The 21329-nt window shown below is 35.5% G+C and overlaps 1 protein-coding gene, 1 long non-coding RNA gene and 1 other non-coding gene across 4 annotated transcripts in view; 2 read left to right on the forward strand and 1 right to left on the reverse strand.

The window, feature by feature from the left end:
- WDR64 (WD repeat domain 64) overlaps nt 1-21329 on the forward strand; it is a 151201-nt gene that overhangs the window by 92950 nt on the left and 36922 nt on the right. Inside the window, exons 16-21 of the mRNA XM_068541664.1 lie at nt 13749-13879; nt 16514-16615; nt 17589-17658; nt 18598-18634; nt 19240-19379; nt 20844-20949. Of these exons, the coding sequence (XP_068397765.1) occupies nt 13749-13879; nt 16514-16615; nt 17589-17658; nt 18598-18634; nt 19240-19379; nt 20844-20949 (586 nt within the window). The remainder of the gene's footprint in view (nt 1-13748; nt 13880-16513; nt 16616-17588; nt 17659-18597; nt 18635-19239; nt 19380-20843; nt 20950-21329) is intronic.
- On the forward strand, nt 730-833 carry LOC137763119 (U6 spliceosomal RNA). The gene has a single exon (XR_011073685.1). It is a non-coding gene; the product is annotated as a U6 spliceosomal RNA (small nuclear RNA).
- The window catches only part of LOC137763007 (uncharacterized), an 81592-nt gene continuing 77679 nt past the window's right edge, over nt 17417-21329 (reverse strand). For both annotated transcript variants that reach the window (XR_011073664.1, XR_011073663.1), the window contains 2 exons: nt 19324-19400; nt 17417-17502 (listed from right to left, as the gene is read on the reverse strand). This is a non-coding gene — a long non-coding RNA (uncharacterized lncRNA). The remainder of the gene's footprint in view (nt 17503-19323; nt 19401-21329) is intronic.

Below are 21329 nucleotides of genomic sequence, written 5' to 3' on the forward strand. Positions count from 1 at the left end.
CCATCCTCTATTCACCCTTCAATCCACCTTATTTTAAAAATGTATTTCAAAGTAAGATGAAGATATCAGTACATATCACCCCCAAACACTTCAGTATATATATCTTTAACTAGAGTTCACTCTTTGTTTATGGTGTTGTGTTTTTAGTGAAATTTACAAACAATAAAATGCACAGAATTTAAGTATGCTATTCAATGAATTTGAATAGGAATATACACATCCAAACCCTCATCAAGATAAAAAAAAAAAAAACACTTTGATGCCCCTGCCCATCAATACTTGCCCCTCACTGAAAGACAACTACTGTTCTAATTTTTTCACCATAGATTTGTTTTTCCTTGTTCTAGAATGTCATGTAAGTGAAATCATACAGTATATATTTAATTTAATTTAATATGTTTTTTAGATTTGTCTATGTCACTGTATATATCAATAGCACTTTTTATTGAACACCTACTATGTGTCAAGCACTATTCTTAGCATTAGGAATGCAAAGTTTAATGAGGTATGGTACCTGCACTACTGCATTATAGGATCATAGCAGAGAACTTGGAGGGTTGAGCCAGGGTGCAGGGGTGAAAGAAGAGGAGGTTCCTGATGAAGATAGTTGCTGAAGTAGTTCTTTAAGAACTATCAAGAGTTAGCTTGGCCCAGAAAGGGAGTTTCTAAGGGGAGTTGAGAAGACAAAGTGAATCCCAAGCAGAGTAGTAACATGGAAAAAATGTCACAGTGCTTGCTTGGCAGCACATATACTAAAATCGGAATGATACAGAGAAAATTAGCATGGCCCCTGCACAAGGATGACATGCAAATTCATAGAGTTCCATACTTTTCACAGAATACACATTCTTTTCAAGTGCACATGGAACATTCTCTAGGACTGACCACATACTAGGGCACAAAACAAGCCTCAACAAATTTAAGAGTATAGAAGTTATCTTAAACATCTTCTCTGACCACAACATCAGGAAACTAGAAATTAACCACAGAAAAAGAAATGAGAAAAAAGCAATTACATGGAGGCTAAACAAAATGCTACTAAAAAACCAATGGGTCAATGATGAAATCAAAGAGGAAATTTAAAAATACGTTGAGACAAATAACAATGAAAACTCAACCATACTAATCTATGGGATGCAGCAAAAAGAGTTATTAGAGGGAAGTTCAGAGTAATACAGGCCTTCATCAAAAAAACAAGAAAAATCTCAAACCACCTAACCTACCATTTAAAAGAATTAGAAAAAGAAGAACAAACAAAACCTAAAGTCAGCAAAAGGAAGGAAATAATAAAGATCAGAAAGGAAATAAATAAAGTAGAGGCTAAAAAACAACAGAAACAGTCTATAAAACCAAGAGCTGGTTCTTTGAAAGGATAAGCAAGATTGACAAACCTCTGGCCAGACGCACCAAGAAAAAAAGAGAGAGAACACAGATATACAAAATAAGACATGAAAAAGGAGACATAACAACAGATACCACAGAAATACAAAAAACCATAAGGGAATACTACAAATAATTGTATGTCAACAAATTCAATAACCTAGAAGAAATGGACAAGTTTCTAGAAGCATACAGTCCACCAAAACTGAATCAAGAATAAATAGATAGGGACTTCCCTGGTGGCACAGTTGTTAAGAATCCACCTGCCAATGCAGGGGACATGGGTTCGATCCCTGGTCCAGGGAGATCCCACATGCCGTGGAGCAACTAAGCCTGTGTACCACAACTACTGAGCCCATGTGCTGCAACTACTGAAGCCCACGTGCTCTAGGGCCCACGTGCCACAACTACTGAAGCCCACATGCCTAGAGTCTGTGCTCCACAACAAGAGAAGCCACCACAATGTGAAGCCCATGCACCACAACGAAGAGTAGCCCTCACTCACCGCAACTAGAGAAAGCCCACATGTAGCAACGAAGACCCAACGCATCCAAAAAATAAATAAAATTTTAAAAAAAGAATAAATAGATAATTTGAACAGACTGATCACTACGACTGAAATAGAATCTGTAATTTTAAAACTCACTACAAACAAAAGTCCAGGACCAGATGGTTTCACAGGCGAATTCTACCAAACATACAAAGGAGAACTTATACCAATCCTTCTCAAATTCTTCCAAAAAAATTGAAGAGGAGGGAACACTCCCAAGGACATTCTATGAAGCCACCATCACCCTGATACCAAAATCAGACAAAGACGCCACCAAAAAGGAAAATTACAGGCTAATATCTTTGATGAATATAGATGCAAATATTCTCAACAAAATATTAGCAAACTGAACCCAACAACACTTAAAAAAGATCATACACCACAACCAAGTGGAATTCATCCCAAGTTCACAAGGATGGTTCAACATACACAATTCAATCAATGTAATACACTACATCAACAAAATAAAAGACAAAAACCACATGATCATCTCAATGGATGCAGAAAAATGCCTTTGACAAAATTCAACATCTATTCATGATTAAAACTCTTACCAAAGTGGGTATAGAGGGAACATATCTCAAAATAGTGAAAGCTATTTATGACAAACCCACAGCCAATATAATACTCAATGGTGAAAAGATGAAAGCCTTCCCACTAAAATCTGGAACAAGACAAGGATGCCCACTCTCACCACTGCTCTTCAGTATAGTATTGGAAGTCCTAGCCTCAGCAATCATACAAGAAAAAAAAATGTATCCAAATTGGAAGGAAAAAGGTACAATTGTCATTATATGTAGTTGATAAGGATACAAGATTAACAGACAGAAATCAGTTGCATTTCTTTACACCAACAATGAAATATTAAAAAAGGAATGTTAAAAAAACAATGTCTTTTAAAATCACAACACAAAAAATAAAATACTTAGGAATAAACCTCACTAAGGAGGTGTAAGATTTATATGCTGAGAACTATAAAACATTAATACAGGAAATAAAAGAGGATTCAAAGAAATGGAAAGATATCCTATGTTCTTGGATTGGAAGAATTAATATTGTTAAAATGGCCATACTACCCAAAGCAATCTACAGATTTAATGTTATCCTTATTAAATTACCCACAACATGTTTCACAGAACTAGAACAAATAATCCTAAAATTCATATGGTACCATAAAAGACCCAGAATAGCCAAAGCAATCCTGAAGAAAAAGAACAAAGCAGGAGGCATAACCATCCAAGACTTCAGACAATACTACAAAGCTACAGTAATCAAAACAAAGTGCTATTGGCAGAAAAACAGACATATGGATCAATGGAACAGAATAGAGAGCTCAGAAATAAACCCACTCACCTACGGTCAATTAATCTTCAACAAAGAAGGCAAGAATATACAATGGATAAAGACAGTCTCTTCAGCAAGTGATGTTGGGAAAGTTGGACAGCCACATGTAAATCAATGAACTTAGAACACACCCTCTCACCATACACAAAAATAAACTCAAAATGGCTTAAAGACTTAAACATATAAGACATGACACCATAAAGCTCCTAGAAGAGAACATAAGCAAAACATTCTCTGACATAAATCATAACAATGTTTTCTTAGGTCAGTCTCCCAAGGCAATAGAAAAAAAAAAAAGAAAGTAAACTAATGGGACCTAATCAAACTTACAAGCTTTTGCACAGCAAAGGAAACCACAAACAAAATGAAAAGACAACCTACAGAATAGGAGAAAATATTTGAAAATGATGAAACTGACAAGGGCTTAATTCCCAAAATATACAAACAGCTCATACAGGTCAATATAAAAAAAAAAAAATCAAAAAATGGGTAGAAGACTTTAATAGACATTTCTCCAAAGAAGACATACAAATGGACAATAGACACATGAAAAGATGCTCAACATTGCTAATTATCGGAGAAATGAAAATCAAAACTACAATGAGGTACCACCTCATGCCAGCCAGAATGGCCATCATTAAAAAATCTACAAAAAACAAATGCTGGAGAGGGTGTGGAGAAAAGGGAACCCTCCTACAATGTTGGTGGGAATGTAAGTTGGTACAGCCACTGTGGAAAACAGTATGGAGGTTCTTCAGAAAACTGAAAATAGAATTACCATATGATCCAGCAATCCCACTCTTGGGCATATATCCAGACAAAACTATAATTCAAAAAGATACATGCACTCCAATGTTCATTGCAGCACTGTTTACAAGAGCCAAGACATGGAAACAACCTAAATGTCCATTGAGAGATGAATGGATAAAGAAGATGTGGTAGATATATACAATGGAATATTACTCAGCCATTAAAAAGAATGAAATAATGCCTTTTGCAGCAACATGGATGCAACTAGAGATGATCATACTAAGTGAAGTAAGTCAGAAAAAGACAAATACCACATGACATCACTTATATGTGGAATCTATAATGACACAAATGAAACTTTGTATGAAACAGAAACAGAATCAGAGGCATAGAGAATAGACTGGTGGTTGCCAAAGGAAAGGGGAGTGGGAGAGGGTTGGGTGGGAGTTTGGGATTAGCAGATGCATTCTATATTATATATAGAATGTATAAAAAACAAGGTCCTACTGTATAGCACAGGGAACTATATTCAATATCCTGTGATAAACCATAATGGAAAAGAATATGAAAAAGAATATATATATATCACTTTGCTGTACACCAGAAACTAACACAACATTGTAAATCAACTATACTTCAATTTTTTAAAAAAGCCCTAAAGAAAGACAAAGAAGGATCAATGCAAGAAGAGGATATCACACTCAACATATATGCACCCAGTATAGGGGCACTTAAATACATAAAACAAACACTAACAGAGATAAAGGGAGAAATTGACAGGAATACAGTAATATGACTTTAATGCTGACTTCAATAATGCTGAATACAGTAATATGACTTTAATGCTGAATACAGTAATATGACTTTAATGCTGACTTCAATGGACAGATCTTCCAGACAGAAAATCAGCAAGCAGCAAAGACCCTAAAGTGTACAGTCCCTTTGCTGTACAGCAGTAATGAACACAACATTGTAATTCAACTATACTTCAATAAAAAAATAAATTAAAAAAATCACAGAGGTAAGAAATTGCATGGTTTTCTAGGGATAGCTACAAGTATTTCAGTGTGCCTGAAATAAGTGGTAGAAGATGGAGACAGAGAGGTAGAGACTGGATCATTCTCAGTGTTATTAAGGAGATTGAATATCCTATAAGAAATGGAAAACAATTGAAAGGCTTTAAATGAGAAATGTCATGATCAGATTTGTGTTGTCGTAGCAGCTTTGATGCAGCTTTAATGGCAGATTGAAATGGACAAGACTAAAGGCAGAAGATTCAGGTAATAAGGTACCATTTTAGTTAAAAGATATAAGACCATGACAGTGGGGATGGTAGAAGGAGAGGTTTCCAAAAATATTTAGGTGATAAAAGTAGGAGAACTTGCAATTGATTAGTTAGTGATGGATACCATGCAGTCAGGAGAAGGTCCTGAGAGAGAAAAAGGAATCAATACAGCTCCAAGATTTCTAACTTGCATGATGAATTAGGAAGTGGTGATACCCAATAAGATATAGAATAGAATGAAGGAACATGCTTAAAGCAGGTGATAAGTTAGACACATAACATTGAGATACTTGTAAAATTTCTAAGTAATTAGATATATAAGCCTGAAGCTTGTGGGAGAGGACTGGACTAGATTATTAGGTCATTAACGTAAGAGGATGATTATTAAAACATAAGAGAATGAGATTGCCCAGAGAGAGTTAGAAAAAATGAAAAAGGAAATGGGCTGGAGGTAAACCCTAAGGATATAAATATTTAAAATGTTGGTAGAGTAAGAAGGTACTGAGTGAGAAACCGAAAATGAAGGATCATATAGACACAAGCAAAACTAAGAAAGTCCAGTGCCAAGCATGTCAAGAGAGTGAGAAGTTTCAGGAAAGAGAGAGCAATTGACAGTGATAAGAATAGACCTCTAATCTTATTTAGATGTTCCCAAGTCTTGCCTATATCTCTGATATAGCACTTTCAAATTGTACAGTAATCAGGAGCAGTTTTTTCAGGATTACTTGAGATACTGCCTCCCAGGCTTGAAGTCCTCAGTTATGTCCACCAAATAAAACATAACTCTTAGCTTTTAGGTTGTGTCTATATTTTCTTAGTCGACATTTATGGCGACCATGGGTAAGGGACCCAGAGCTGATTTCTTTCCTTCACCTGAACTCTACGAGGATCTGGAACCTTGGTACCAGCAGAGGCCTCGTGCCTATTCGCATCCTTGGGGAGTCCAGAAGAATTCGGATGAGCCTCTCCTGGTTCTAGGCTCTCCCATTATTGGTTGATGATCCTAAGTTTTATTCGGTGGTGTTAAACTCCTCTCTGGAGGAGTAGGTTACCCTTGAAACTTAGTTTCAAGAAGAGGCACCTGGGTTACCCTCAGTGTAAAAGGCACTGGGAAGATTTTTGCTCAGTTTAGACACTGAGTGGTTTATCCTCAGTTTAAAGACTGGGAAGACTTTGCTCAGTTAAATACTGAGTAAGGTTGGACTGGACTGAGTAATTAGGGGGAAGACTGGCCTGTCATTTTTCCTTGAATTGGCTACCTTAATAGAGTTTGTTGAAATAAAACAGAAATCTCATGAGAGCTTCTGAACTCTGAAGAACAGACTGTCTCCTCCTGGCTGGCAACAGCTTTCTCAGGTGAGTGAGAAACTTGCAGGAATGGTGGAGGCAAGTCCATGCAGCTGTCCTATAGGGAAACCCACTAATTTAATTAACAACCTGCTCAACCCGGGATGTGAATAAGAACTGGCCATCCCGCGATCTGAGCACCCATGGTGGTCTTATATGCCACCAGGAGAACCTGAGAAATGTAAGAGGAGGCTGAAACAACTCTGGTGCAAAAGCCTATAGGAGTTAAGATCTCAGGAAGCAATTGGCCCACCACATGATCATCACGATCATCACATTGCACATGATCATCACTAGCAATTTTTATTTCAACAAATTGACCTCAGAAGGGAAATATAGCTTTCAGAACAAAAGAGAAAGGACGACAGATTGCCAGCCTCCAACTAATACCCCCAGCCAGGTTTACATATGTACAAAACTTACAAGTACTTACTTAATTGGGAATTAAAGGAAATCTTACCCTAAAAATAAGGGGGCTCCTTTATGGCATATGAAGCTAAGTTTAAAAAGCTGGCTTGATAAAAGGATCTTTTCAGAGTTCTGACTTTAAACAAAGGCCTTCTAGGGGGAACTTGCATTTCTCTTTCTGTATCTTAGAGACGTAAATGTTCTAGCTGATCTTCCTAGACCATTCTGTGTGTGTGTGTGTGTGTGTGTTTGAAAACCTGACCTCTGCCGTACTGTTTCTGAGAGTAAACTTTTCTGGATCTTACTTAGTTGACATCTTTCTCCACTCTCTTATAGGGAAGCCTCTTGCATCTTATTGGTTTGAATCACTATTATAATATTTCATTAATGGCCAAATGATGGATCCTTTAAATTGGAGAAACTTCTAAATTGGTGGATTTTCTAGAGTGCTCTCATTATAAACAGCTGTTTTATTGGTACCTATAAAAACAAAAATCAAATTAAAGGTGGAAGAAAGAAATATATCTAATGGTCAACCTAAGAACTTCCTTAGCTTGAGTCAAACAAAGAAAAACATTTGGGAAGCTTTATTTGTAGTCTTTGCTTCCCCTCAATAGCTCTTACAGATGTTAATAAAAACATTGGAATAAATTAATGTTAACAGGAAAAAAACATGTAAGAAACTCTAGATACTTTTTCCAGCAAGGTAGAAATTTTTAAAAAGACATCTCAAATGAATAAAGAAATCTTTAGATAGTTATTTAAAATGAGATAAATAAAATGAACATTTATGTGATTACCTAAGGTTAAATGGGCCAAAAAGGACTCCCTACAGGTCCTCAACATTAAAAGCCAACAAGTCTACTTACCCCAGTTTAAAATATACATATATTAAGAGCTGAAAAAAATTTACACTGAGATATCTGACCAGCAAGTATTTGGGGCAACAGTTGGGCCAAAGCACCTGAGTTCCTTGGCTCAACCCCCTCTGGGGATCCCAGAGCCTTTTATATAAAAATAGATAAAATGGGCAGGGAATAAAAAGAAAGAAAAACTTCTAGAACACCTCCTGTAAGATCAAAGTTTGTTGATTGGATCCTAATGAAAACTAAAGGTATAAAAAGTGACAGAATTGAGATGAAAGTGTATAAAATTGATATATTTAAATGGGCTTTATATAAGATGGTTATGTCTCTTTGTTTAATTATATTGTGGGATAGGCATGTTTCACTGGGGAATGCTTCCTCTGTGTGGTATTGAAATCACTAGGTTGTGTTTCAGGGGGCTCTGAAGAGCTCCAGTTCTTTATGGCTCAGTGCAGAAAGAATTTAGTGAGAGGCAAAGTGATAGATAAGATGTGATTTATTAGCATAGGAAGCTTGTGAGGCTTACAAATGGGTGGGTGAGAGGGTGCTGCCCCGAGAACATAGTGGGCTACAGTTTTATAATCAAAGGAAAAATAGCGAGGGGGAAAAGACCAACTTATTCCTCATTCTTGAGTAGACATCAAGCTTCCATCATCAGCTCCTCCTCCAGGTTGGGCAGGGGAGTTTTCTTGTCCCTACATGGTCAAGCTGGGACTGTCATGGCACTATGGAAAAATTATTTCAGGTCTCAGTACAATGAAGGTCTTTCACTTTGAAATGTCACCTTTCCATAAATTATTGTTTTTTATGTGTGCAGAGAACATGTCCCAGGGATTATTAACTTACTGAGCTTGCTGGGCAAGATGTGGGTCTTGTGGCACAACTGTTTTATTGTTTTGGGGCATGCCTCATGCTTCTGCTGCTTGGTTTTGTTGCTAAGCAAGCCTGACTGGTTTTGTGGTTAAGCAAACCTACTTTCTTGAGTGATCATCAACTTACAGGGGTCCCCCATATTTTTTCTTTACTTACAATCCCCTAGTGAGATTAACTATTTAATCACCTAGTTTGTCTCTTTACTCTGTCCCTATCAGTATTATAAGACAAGGCATATAGATCTGCCCCTCAGGAAATATTAATTGAACATACTAAAGGAAACCAATAGGGGTACCTGAGCCATACAAAAAGTAAAACCTGGGAACTAACATTCAAGGGCTAATAAAAATAAAAATAGTGATTTTGCTCTGGGTTTAACTTGTAAACTCAGAAAGAAGGTCTTTGCTGAATGCCTTATACAAGCTTTTGAATGTATGATAAACTAAACTCTAATGTTCTAGAACATAGAGCTCATAATTTCAGTTTAGTTAGAAATCTTCTCACTGATATAAAATATAGTTGGGCAAGTCAATCTTTTAGTATCCTTTACGTGACAGACCTGTTCTTTGGGGAATTAAAAGCAACTGTCTTTCTCTTGCAAATCTTTACAAACCAGAATGTAAATTCAGGTCACAAGGACCTGAGACTGAGCCTAATTAGCTCAATCAGGCAGAACCTGACACCAAGGGGAAAAAAATGACAAAGTGACAGTTTTAAAATTCAAACCAAACTTTACAAATAGTAAAGCCTTAGTCATCTGAGCAAACAGCTTTAATGTCTTCCAACTGTTCTTTGTAAACTAGTAAGTTTATATTGTAATACCTGATTCATAACTGGTTTTCTTGTTTTATTTATTTATTTTTTAGTGAAGCCATGAGATCTCTAGTTTTGCCTGTTTATATGTCTGTGTACACATTATACATATGAGATAGCTCTACCTCTGGAAGGTATTTTCAGAATTGAATTTATGAAGAGCTCAATTTTAAACTAAGCACATACAAATTAAATAGGAAAGAAACTGGCTAAAATGACTTTCAGGTTCATGTGAACTGGGAAATATTCAATATTAAGTTGATACTTGGTATTAAAGTTAAAATCTGTTGATCTAATAGACATGTCTTTAGAGTCATCAACATTAAGTATAATATTTTATTGTGCTTAGGTTTAATAGAAGTCATATAAGACCTTATTATATCTATTACAAGAAAAATAACTTGATATGATGAAACTTTGTGGTAAATTTAACTGAGATAAAAGCTTTTTGGTTAACTCTTTAAAAATAATTATATTTTAGAAATGTCTACTTAAAGTGATCTCACCAGATATTTGGTAACAAAGTTCTAGTGTTGTTCTAATTTAGGTGATGGAAGTTTATTAAATAGCTAGATGATTCCCAAATAACATAAGATACTGAGACATCAATTACTAAACTGAGAAACTAAAGGTATTTAGGACTATAAATAAATATGCTTGGTGCCACCCTGAGATGTTCTCTATAAGAAAATTAATGTTTTTAAAGAAATTATCACTGGTATTATGTTTACCAATCTACAGAATGTTAATGTAAAAGACAGTTCGTAATTGCTTACTTCTTAGTTTTCACTAGAAATTAAGGTTTTTAAGAGTTGAGGATTCTCATTTAATCATGTAAATAAAGCGAATAGGAATAATAAGGAAACATTTCAGTATACTGTAGGAAAGTAGAATGTGTGCTTTCAGTAAAGAAGGTATGAGGAATGGAATTACATTTTATTGGGGGAAGTATGTCTTAGAGCTAGTTGTTTTTGGATGGAAAGATAAGGGATGAACCAATATGGATACAGAAAGTGATGAGCGATTATGGAAAGGAGCTCTGAAGTTTTATGCATGGTCAGGATTAACTAATTTTAGACTGAAGTTAATTAAGTTAATGGATTTTGTTGTTAAGTAAGCTAGTACAAGACTGAAATTTGAACAAAATTTCTTAGAGTGCTCCATTTTGATAACAGATTGTGTGAGTTTCTGTGCTCTTAAGTGATCTGTATTTGTTTTGTTTTGTTTTTTTAATATTTTTGTGACTTTGGTTAAATGAATAAGTATTGTTTTGCAGTGATCTATGATCCTGTTGCATTTTAAAGCCTTTTTTATATTTTTAACAAACTTCCTAAATATCAAACTCTAACTAAAGTTCTTTTAGCCTCCAGCTGACCCTGGGTTGCTTTGAAGGGCTTTGAAGGAACCCTGAGATACCTCCGAGAGAAATATTAAACTAATTAAGTTTATTTGGTATGTTAAATTACTTAAAGAACATTGCCAAGTGACTGGAGATGAACCTTAGCTTATAATGTATGGATAAATGTCATTAATATACATATTCCAAAATTTATATTAAATTCCTAAAATCTGATATGCTCTGATATGTTATCACTCGTAATTCTAGTGATTATCTTAAAATGTTATATGTCACAGAAATATCCAAGTTTCTTGCCAATTGCATTGTATACAAATCTTTAACCATGCTATTTTAAGTTTTGTCTTTTATAGACAATTATTATTTTACTCTGATGCTTTTACAAAAATGAGGATCTTCAAGAAGACTCATAAAAAGGACTTTTTAAAAACAAATATAAGTCTCTGATAGCCTTTAGATAACACCACTGAACTGAGGAACAAATGACAAAACTCTAATGGAAAATCTGATGACTTCATCCAGATCAACAGAAATTAATTTCATGGGACCAAATGAACTGAAAAATATGGTTTATAACTTTGTGACTTTTTAGAAAATATACTAGCTTTAATCTTTGTTTTCCAAAAAAACTTTCTTCTTATGCTATGTCCTACAAGAAGTTGATAAAGTATACCTTGGTAAACAAGGATGAATCATTTATCTTTTTCTCTCTACTTGATTAATCCAGAATTTGGCTTCTCCATGTGGCTCTCTTGTGAACTTGATGGTTTATTGCAACTGGATTACAACAATTGTTTTAATTTGTTCTTTGTTTCCAAATTGTTTATGCTTTGTGTCTCCCTGTTGCACTATTGACTTTATCAATGTTACTAGCTGTATTACTTATATCCTGTCTATTTTATAAGGTTGTTGTCTCTTACTGTATCCAATGTGTCACCAGGCCTCCAACAAAATTGATGATGTTAGCTAAACATCTTGAGGACATAGATCACATTTATGACTCTTATAAAATAATTGTAATTATTAGAGAAATGCAAATCAAAACTACAATGAGGTATCACCTCACACTGGTCAGAATGGCCATCATCAGAAAATCTACAAACAGCAAATGCTGGAGAGGGTATGGAGAAAAGGGAACCCTCTTGCACTGTTGGTGGGAATGTAAATTGATACAGTTCCTATGGAGAACAGTATGGAGGTTCTTTAAAAAGCTAAAAATAGAATTACCATATGACCCATCATCCAACTCCTGGGCATATACCCAGAGAAAGCCGTAATTCAAAAAGACACATGCACCCCAATGTTCATTGCAGCACTATTTACAATAGCCAGGTCATGGAAGCAACCTAAATGCCCAATGACAGATGAATGGATAAGGAAGTGTGGTGCATATACACAATGAAATATCACTCAGCCATAAAAAGGAATGAAATTGGGTCATTTGTAGAGATGTGGATGGACCTAGTAATAGTGTGATTCTAGGTATAGGAAGAAGCAAAAAGGGAAAACATTTCATGAATCATAATAGACTAGTAAGACAGAGGATCCAGAGAATCTGTAATTATCAACAGGGCCAAATCCAGAAATTAGCACGTGGAGTGACATATCAACAAAAAATTTTGCCTGATTTGGGAAGAAACTCTGAGCACCATGGGACAAAAATTGGTCATGAAATGTCTCCCAAGTATCGCTCAAATTTCAGACCAAGAGGAGGAACTAAGAAATCAAATATTGCCTGCCATATCAGTAAAAAATATATCACAGTCATCAATAATTGCAGTCACCTCTGATGGTGAGCTGGTTAGTCCTGAGGGAACTCAGGAAGGGAACAAAGAATACCTGCCATCTAGCAGGCATCAGACTACAGCCACTCTTGAAGTTGAGCCCTGAGGAAACTCAGGATGTAAAAACACTGGATACTGGCCCCAGGGAGCTGAGGTGTATATCAAAGGAATGATCTCAGTGAGTCCAAACTCTTGCATCTTCCCACATATAGAAAAGCACTAAATTCTTTAAATTGAGATATCTAATTTTCTTCTATTAACAGTAATCTTTTGTTGCTCTTTGTTGGAAAACTCCTGTATATCCTAGCTCTCCCCTCACTTCCTTGGAGCAGTTTTCTCAGGGTCACTTGAGATGCCGCCTCCTGGGCTTGAAGTCCTCAGTATGTCTGTCAAATAAAACATAACTCTCCAAAAAAAAACTGTACAGTAATCAACACTTTATCTGAATGCTTGAATTGCATTATAAGTTTCACCAGGTCACCGACATTCTGTTTGACTATATATTCCAAGAACCTAACATAGTAGGTACCAAAAAAATACTTGAGGGAAGACAATTGAAAAGTATCAAATAGCACTGGCAATAGAAAGTCTTTAGTGATAATTAGGAAAAGCTTTCATACAGTGGCATGGAGCAGAAGCCAGACGATGGGTGAAAGGAAGGTAAGTTAAAACAGCTAATATAGAATATTCTTTCAAGAAGTTTGAAGAGGAGAGAAAGATGGGAAGGTAATTTAATGGTTGGTAGTTACGGCTGAAGGAAGAAGACAGTAGAGAAGGAGACTATATTTTTTTGTTTTAATAAATTCTACAAATTAAAATATTTTATGCCAAAAGAATTTAGCTTTTACTAACTTTCATGCTTTAGAATTTAAATATATATATTTTTTGTTTTAAGTTAATGACAGAATAATAAAGTGTGCACATTGTGTTTGTACTGTGCTTAGATACTGTTTTCATTATGGTCATTGAGTCTGTTTCCTTCCTTCTTCAGAATCCTGCCATCAGTATAGAAATGAACTGCATCGATCTATTAAAAGTAGAAGGATATAATTTGATAGCTGCTGGAACCTTAAATGGTGTGATCATCTTATGGAATTTTGTAACATCTACTGTCAAAGAAGTGTGAGTTGCATTGTTTCCTTAAATAATATAATCATTTCCATAAAAAGTTGCACTGCAGAAAAGCCAGAGTAACATTCAATACTTAAAAATATAAATACTTAAAAAAAATAAAGCAATAAATAAAAGGGATGATAACTCTCTCAAGGAAGCTTTTCTGGAGGTTATCTTCACGAGGAGACTATGTTCTAAGTGTCTAAATCCCAGAATGATATGAATAAAGTGAATATTAAGTATATGTATTCCCAAGTGCTTTTACATTTACTCTTCTTGAGTATGTACTAGAGTATGTACATGCTTTCCATGTATAATCTTGTCCAAATTCATAACCTTAACAAATACTTAAAATACATAATAATTTAAAATAATAATCTCATAGCTTCAAGCACACATATCCAATTGCCTACTTGCAATTACACCATCTGGATTGCCAGCAAGACCCTTAAAGTCCCACATGCCCAAATCTTCTTCCCAACCTACCCTCCCCCAAAACATCTTTTCCTGTATTCCCATTGACGCCACTATCTACTCAGTCACCAAAGTCAAATGGTGAGAAGTATTCAAGAGGGGTTTTCCTTCTTATTCACCACCCCAACACATTACTACAGGTCAGTATTAACAAGGGCATGACATATGTAATTCTACATCTCAACCAATTAGATTTGCTCTGTTCCACAAACTTTACTCTCCCCTTGTAATCCATTTCTAAATGTCCTTACCATTGGTTATGAAGGAAAAAATGTAACGTTGTATTATTTGTTATGGATGGATTATAAATAATAAGCTTTCCCCAGTTGTGTAATTGGCTCTAAACAAGGGCCATGTATGAACACCTTATGTCAAGAGAGTTTGTAAAATTGTACTTTGAGGTACAAGATAGCCAAGAACTTTAACAATGAATTAAAAATAAAATCAATTCTATCTAAGCATTTGGGGGAAGGAAAGAGGTATAAAAGGAGGAGAGAAGAGAGTCAGAGAAGACAAGGGAAAAGAAGAAAAAAAAGCAAAAGAAATCTCTGCCTGTCTAGCTATAGTACCTTGCGTGCATCTACCTGGACTCCATGACCCTTTCCAGTCTGTATCAGAGTTTTCACTTTCAACCAAGTTTTGGGAGGAAATAGTCCTTTCTTTTTTGATTCTGGGTATATTTTCCTTTGAACCTTTAGCTGAAGTATCTGTTTCGGCACACCCCTCCTCTGTACCTCAGCTCAGGTTCTACTAGGCCCTGCCGCTAGAATTCCTGTCATCCTTCAGTTCCTTCCCTTCAACCCTTGCCCTTAGGCTTTTCTCACAGACTGTATACTTGTCATTTTATTCCTACATCAATATACACTGCACAATTCCTCACCTTCTTATTAATTCAGTTCTCACATTGTGTCAGCTTGTGTATGACACACTACTTAGGGAAAACATATAGACTAAAAAGGCAAAGACCATAGTCCTACTGCCACAGCTTAAAAGAGACGGCAGCTCCCCTGAGAATATTCCCAACTCAAAGGTGAAGATCTTCCTTGTTGAAGTGCTAAGCATTTTACCAAGGGATGCATGCAAATCCAATACCCAATCAAAGAAAAATAACTGACAGTAATGGGTCATACACAGTGTCCTCTTCCTATAACAAGATGATTGTATAAAAACGATTGATTTAGAATCACTGGAGTATTTCACAGAGCATATAATTTAACACAGAACTGTCCAAGGTAATTTAGGCCTAGTTTAAAGACTCTAAAGTTGAACATGGTTTCCATATTCCTGGTGGGGGCCATCTCTACCTCTACCTCCAACTTTGCTTTAAGATCCCTTCACCAGTCAGGAAAAATAAGCTTTCTCTTTCTGTTCAAAGCCCCATGATTTTTTTGGGTGCAAACTAGAAATTGTTGTTGCTAATGAATAGTCCACTTCACCATTCAGTTCACCTGCAGAGCAGAAATATGTAAAAAGTTGGAGCTCAACAAGTCATCAAACTCACAGTCTCCTCTTTTGAGCTTGGTTCACTCCCCAGGAGGTCCTTCATCACTTGTCTGTCCAAATTAGCAGAGGCAATTTCCACTAAAGGAAAAAGAACAGTTTGCTACAAGGTCTATTTGCTATAAGGAATGTCAAGTGTGGCTTAAAAGCCTACCATGAAGTGCCAGGACAGGCAGTGGAAGACCATCGCTCTGCTCCCAGGAAACTGCCTAGGAAGGTGTTCTTGGGAATCTGGGCTGATGGGAGACTCAAGCAGCAAGAATAGTGTGATCACCAAATTACCTGCTTTTCTTCTCCACTTAATTATAAGCTACTTGAGGGTAGTAACTACATTTTATTCAAATTTCTCACTCCACTTATTCAAAGAGTAGAAATCTATTCTTTAAACCGTATGAAACTACCAGGAGGTTATATAAGCTCACTCTGTGAACTATAGGTTGAAAAAATAGACAAACTAATTGACTTAAAAGACTTCTAAGCACTAAAAGATCATGTTGTTATTCAGAACCTTATTAAGGAAGGTATGTTCAAATGCTATACCTCTGGGTTTTCTCTCCATATTCAATGAACATTTCAGGAGTTGATTAGCTCTGCATGGGATATATGATATAGTAATGTAAATTACCACATTTGTAAATTTTTATCATGTAAATGTATGCTTATTCATAGGTACAGACCTGAAGATTGCTTCACTGTGGACCCTGACTTGGATCCTAAACGCTTTAGAATTAATGACATACTGTTTCTCTTTCGTAATCCTGAATGTGCAAGGTAACTCAGTACTTATTGATCAAGAAATACTGTCTGGGACTTATGTGGATGATATAAAAAGAGTTCTCCTCATCCCAGCATTTAGGAAGGTACAGTTGATGGAAGACATAGTTGGGCTGACTAGTTGGCTTCAGCTTTCTTCCTTGTTATTGTTTTTGTAGGTGGATGGGCCCCAGGAAGATTTAATTTGCTGTGTGAGGATCTAATTTCCCTTACCATTTCATTCCACAGCTCCCTTTACAACAGTAGCAGAGAGGGAAAATGCTCACTTGACAATATTTGTAGCCAAAAGACAACTCTATGAGCACTGATGTAAAGCAGAGAAAAGGATTTATAGGACAAATATGAAAGATCATATGGCAGAAGTTTTCATATGACATCTACTATAGCTGAGCAATCTTCATTTCTGAGAGAGCAGGGAATTTTTTTTTTTAAATTTTAAGCAAAGGTGATTTTCCTGTTTGTATTTGCTTGAGAGCTCTGATTTCAGTAAACAATAGGCAATGGTAAACACATCTCTGGAGAGAAAACAAAGGCTTCTGTACTATCATCATCCAGAAGTGAGCCAGAATGTAACACCTTCCCTACTCCTTGACTTGAAATGTTCTTATTCTGAGAATATTTTTAGGACCTCATCTGTATATATCTGCACCAGAACCCTAAGCCAGTTTGCAGTCCATTCTAGAAGAATTGGAAATTGTAGAGCAGAAGTTACCAGGTTTTCCAGGCCTCCCCACTGCCACCCCACTCCCCACCATTTCAGTGTCAGAGCCTCTGGGACAAAATCTAGTCTTAATAGTGGGACACAGCAGATTTTTATTTCCCACACCCAGGCAGTATCCACAGTATCCACACCAGAATCCACAGATGATGGCAAGAGTAATCACCTGAAATTAAAACAGAGGAGAGCGCCCTTTGAGTATGATAGATTATCTTAACTTTTCCTCTTTGGGCTTCCTCCCTCTCCTTGTAGGAGATCAAGTCAGGATTCCATATGTTCTTCATCCCAATGTGATTCTAGCAAGGGTCCACAGAGTAGTAAGGTAAGCAAGAAATAAGGAGAGTATGTCTTCCTGTTATACCCAATGTTGGTTCAAAAATAGTGATTTGTTGCATGTAAGTCCCTCCTCTGCGTGTATGTAAAATCTTTTTTGTTTTCCCTAAAAAGCAATGTCTAAACTGTCTTCATCTTTTTTCCTACTTTTTCAAGGCTTTTATATCTGCAAATAATCATGAAAAAATAAATTACATAGGCTACTTTTAAGTTCATAAAATAATAATTTTAGACTATCTCTTTTGCTAAAAAGTGTTACACAATTACACACATTTTACAGAGGGAAGAGACGGCATGTAATTACATAATGTAATGTAATGTAATGCCATGGTTTTCAAACTGTGTTCTCAGTTCCAATTTTATATATTTTTACACATTTCATTTCTAGTTAGGATTTTGTCTGAAGGAAAGTTTTCACTGCATAAATTATTTTAAAAGCACTAGCGCAGTGGAAAAAAATAAGCTTGTAAAGATATGTGTCAGACAGACTTGCACTTAAATCCAAGCGCTCCATTTATTATCTGATTAGCTTTAGAGATGTCACTTAATCTCTGAGTTTCTGTTTCTTCATCAATAACAAGGGAATAATAAAACCTAACTGGCATGGTTGTGAATGGAATTAGAGATCATATACACCAAGAACACAGCATGAACTAGGTATTTAATTACTCTCGTTATTATGCTACATGGGAGCCACTAAGAAAAGGTTGTGTTACAAATACCCTATTTATGAGCATGAAAATCTCTTAATACATCTTTTCAAAGAATTAATTAAAAAATAACTTTAAACCTAATGCTTAAAAAAAAACAAACTTTAAACCTAATGCTTAGAGATATAAATTTAACAATGAAAAAAATCTATTATCTGGTATATCTCATTTCCTTCCAATGTCATAGAAATATTATCTCTTTTTCTCCCCAAATTCAGGGAAGCAAACAGAGCATACATGACAGTGAGGTTAAAGGTCGGTATGAAATCGCCTCTCCTCCTTATAATAAAACAATTCCTTTGCAATAGAGAGTTCAGGTGATAGAATACTTCTAATTAACATATATTCTTTTTGTGACTAAATGTTAAGGTGCTATAGGATTCAGTAGTCTAAGAAGCAGAATTTCCATTTGGATGATAACTTTTAGTTACTAGTTCGTTAGTTAGTTACTACTAACTCTAGATTTTAAAAATCCAAAATATTACTAAGCTTCTTAGTCTCCAGCCCATTTCCCTAAAACTTATACTAGATTCATAAGCCATTTTGTAATGTGTAAGACTTATACTGGATGTATATCTAGTTTTAGCTGCTATGTACAGTGCAAAGGCTTTTTCAATAGAATCCAAAATAAGCCCTTTTAGTTTTTTCCAGTGATACAGGATTCCATTTGTTAATGGTTTTTTGTTCTCTGCCTGATTGACGTTTTCTGGGATTAAAAAAATTCTAGACAAAAGAATGTGGTGGTTTTGTTGTTTTGTTTTGTTTTGTTGCTATTTTCTTACCTGCCTCCTCTTTTACATTCTATAAAATTTGAAATTCCAAGTATAACAAACACTGGTAACTCACTAATTTTCCAACAGGTGAGCAAAAAGATGTCACAGTAGGTGAGCAACAGCCAGTGGACAAAAAACATCTGGAAAGCACCAATTTAATAGATACTCAACCACCTATCCTTGTCACTGCACATGAGGATGGACATCTCCGCTTGTGGACCTTGGAGGTGATGGGGCCTGTTATTTTCCTGGAACAGCAAAGAATAGGAAAGATAAAAAGGATTATTGAATAAACCTTAGCCTTCTAAGGTTCTGTATAGCATCTAATTCTATTATTGTTCAATCTTTTAGCCAAAATCCTAGTTTTTCAGCCTGCTCACTGAAAATACTGCTCAAAATTTATAATAGGTCCGTTTTGTAACTCAGAAGATCAAATCATCAACACTGCTAAGACAACTACTGTACTTCAAATCTTTCTTTACATTGAGCTATGAATACAACCCACCATATATTTCACTGGATATTTAAATAATATTAGATAATATTAATGATGAATATATCATTAAAGAATGTAAGAACACTGAAATGTTGAATATACATAAACTTTTAGTTATCCAAACTATTGGAAGAAGTTATTACATTAGTATTAAGAGTCCTTAAACATTTTACAGTGAAAAAATAACTTTCATGTACTAAAAGATTTTAAATGTTTTGGGGATGGAAAGTGGGGCAGGGTTTGAATTGGGAGTCCAGAAATGACAGAAGGAAGGATCTTGAGTAGACTGATGATGATGACAATGAAATTCTTAGAGAGGCAAGGGAGGTAGCACCACTTGTAAGGCTCCTTTCTAGAAGGAAACCCAGAAAACAGCAAGTTTTGTATGGCAGATAGTGAGATCCAGCAACACAGAACAGCATAGCTGTCTGTTGGATAAAACCTCCCAGTTGATCAGTTGACTCTAACTTATCAGTGAGAAACTCCTGGCTTGAAAATGCTACAAAATATTGTAACAATAATTTTCCCTGAGATGATCCTGGTATTTGAGCAGTGCTTTTTTTCTTCCCCAATAGATAAATAATAGAAGTGTGAGAGCAATAGAAGGACAAAAGATTATATCCAACTAGATCACAGGAAACAAGTGGCAGATTCAAATTTTTTCTTCCTAAGCTTCGATGTTTAACCTCCAAGTAGAGAAATGTATATGAAAGTCCTTCCCAGTGATAACTTATACTAAATGCCTAAAAACACTGCCAAATTTCAATCCTTATCTTGCGCCAATATTCAAAATTAGATATTTCTGAAAAGGCGAATACAATATTCTCGCTTAAAATAAGTGAGATACACTTAAATCTGAAAAGAATGTTTATTTGAAAGGAGAATATGTCACTGGAAAAGGGTTGAGGAACTGCATGAAAAGGGTCACGGGAAGTGAGCAAAAACAACCCTCCGGTATAGAGGTGATCTGCAATAATCAGTCTAAATGCTTATAATTATGATAATAGTTGTCTCCATTTTTATGAATATTTAATTTCAAAGAAATAAGTCCCTATAGATAATTTCAAATTATTTTTATTACAAAGAAGAGAATCATGTTACAATTAGTAGACATAGTTCTTTGGATAAATTATTTATCGAGAAACTCAACTCCAATATTGATGTTTTATAGAATTTATTATCACACTTTATACAGGGAAGACTACTGAAAGATATTCTACCTTTCACAAAACATGCTGCCATTTCTCTGACATCGCTGTGTACTGACTCATGTACCAGGATACTACTGACTGGAAATGTGGGTAAGTCACTACTCTTATGTAGTTGGTCACAGGTATCTTAACAAACTACATGGTATAAAAATGGATATAGGAAAATATGTGACATTTATTGAGACAAAAGGAAGGATGCCCAAGCTGCCAAATGAACAGAAGAATGAATGAATGTCAGGAAAACCTATTTCATTCCTAGTGCTTTATTTAAAGTAAGACATCTATTTCTTCTGTCTTTAAATTGGGTATAGGACTACCCATCCCCTTACTTTACATGTTGGGAAGAATGTAAAGTTTTCATTTTTAATCTTAAAAGGGTTATGTTGCATTAATCTTTATTCTAAAGGGAGCAGTGTCATGAATTAGAGAAGAAAGGGATTATTTTTTCTTAATAAGGGACTTTTTATATT

Source organism: Eschrichtius robustus, chromosome 3 (genome assembly GCF_028021215.1).
Source record: "Eschrichtius robustus isolate mEscRob2 chromosome 3, mEscRob2.pri, whole genome shotgun sequence".
NCBI classification, from domain to species: domain Eukaryota; kingdom Metazoa; phylum Chordata; class Mammalia; order Artiodactyla; family Eschrichtiidae; genus Eschrichtius; species Eschrichtius robustus.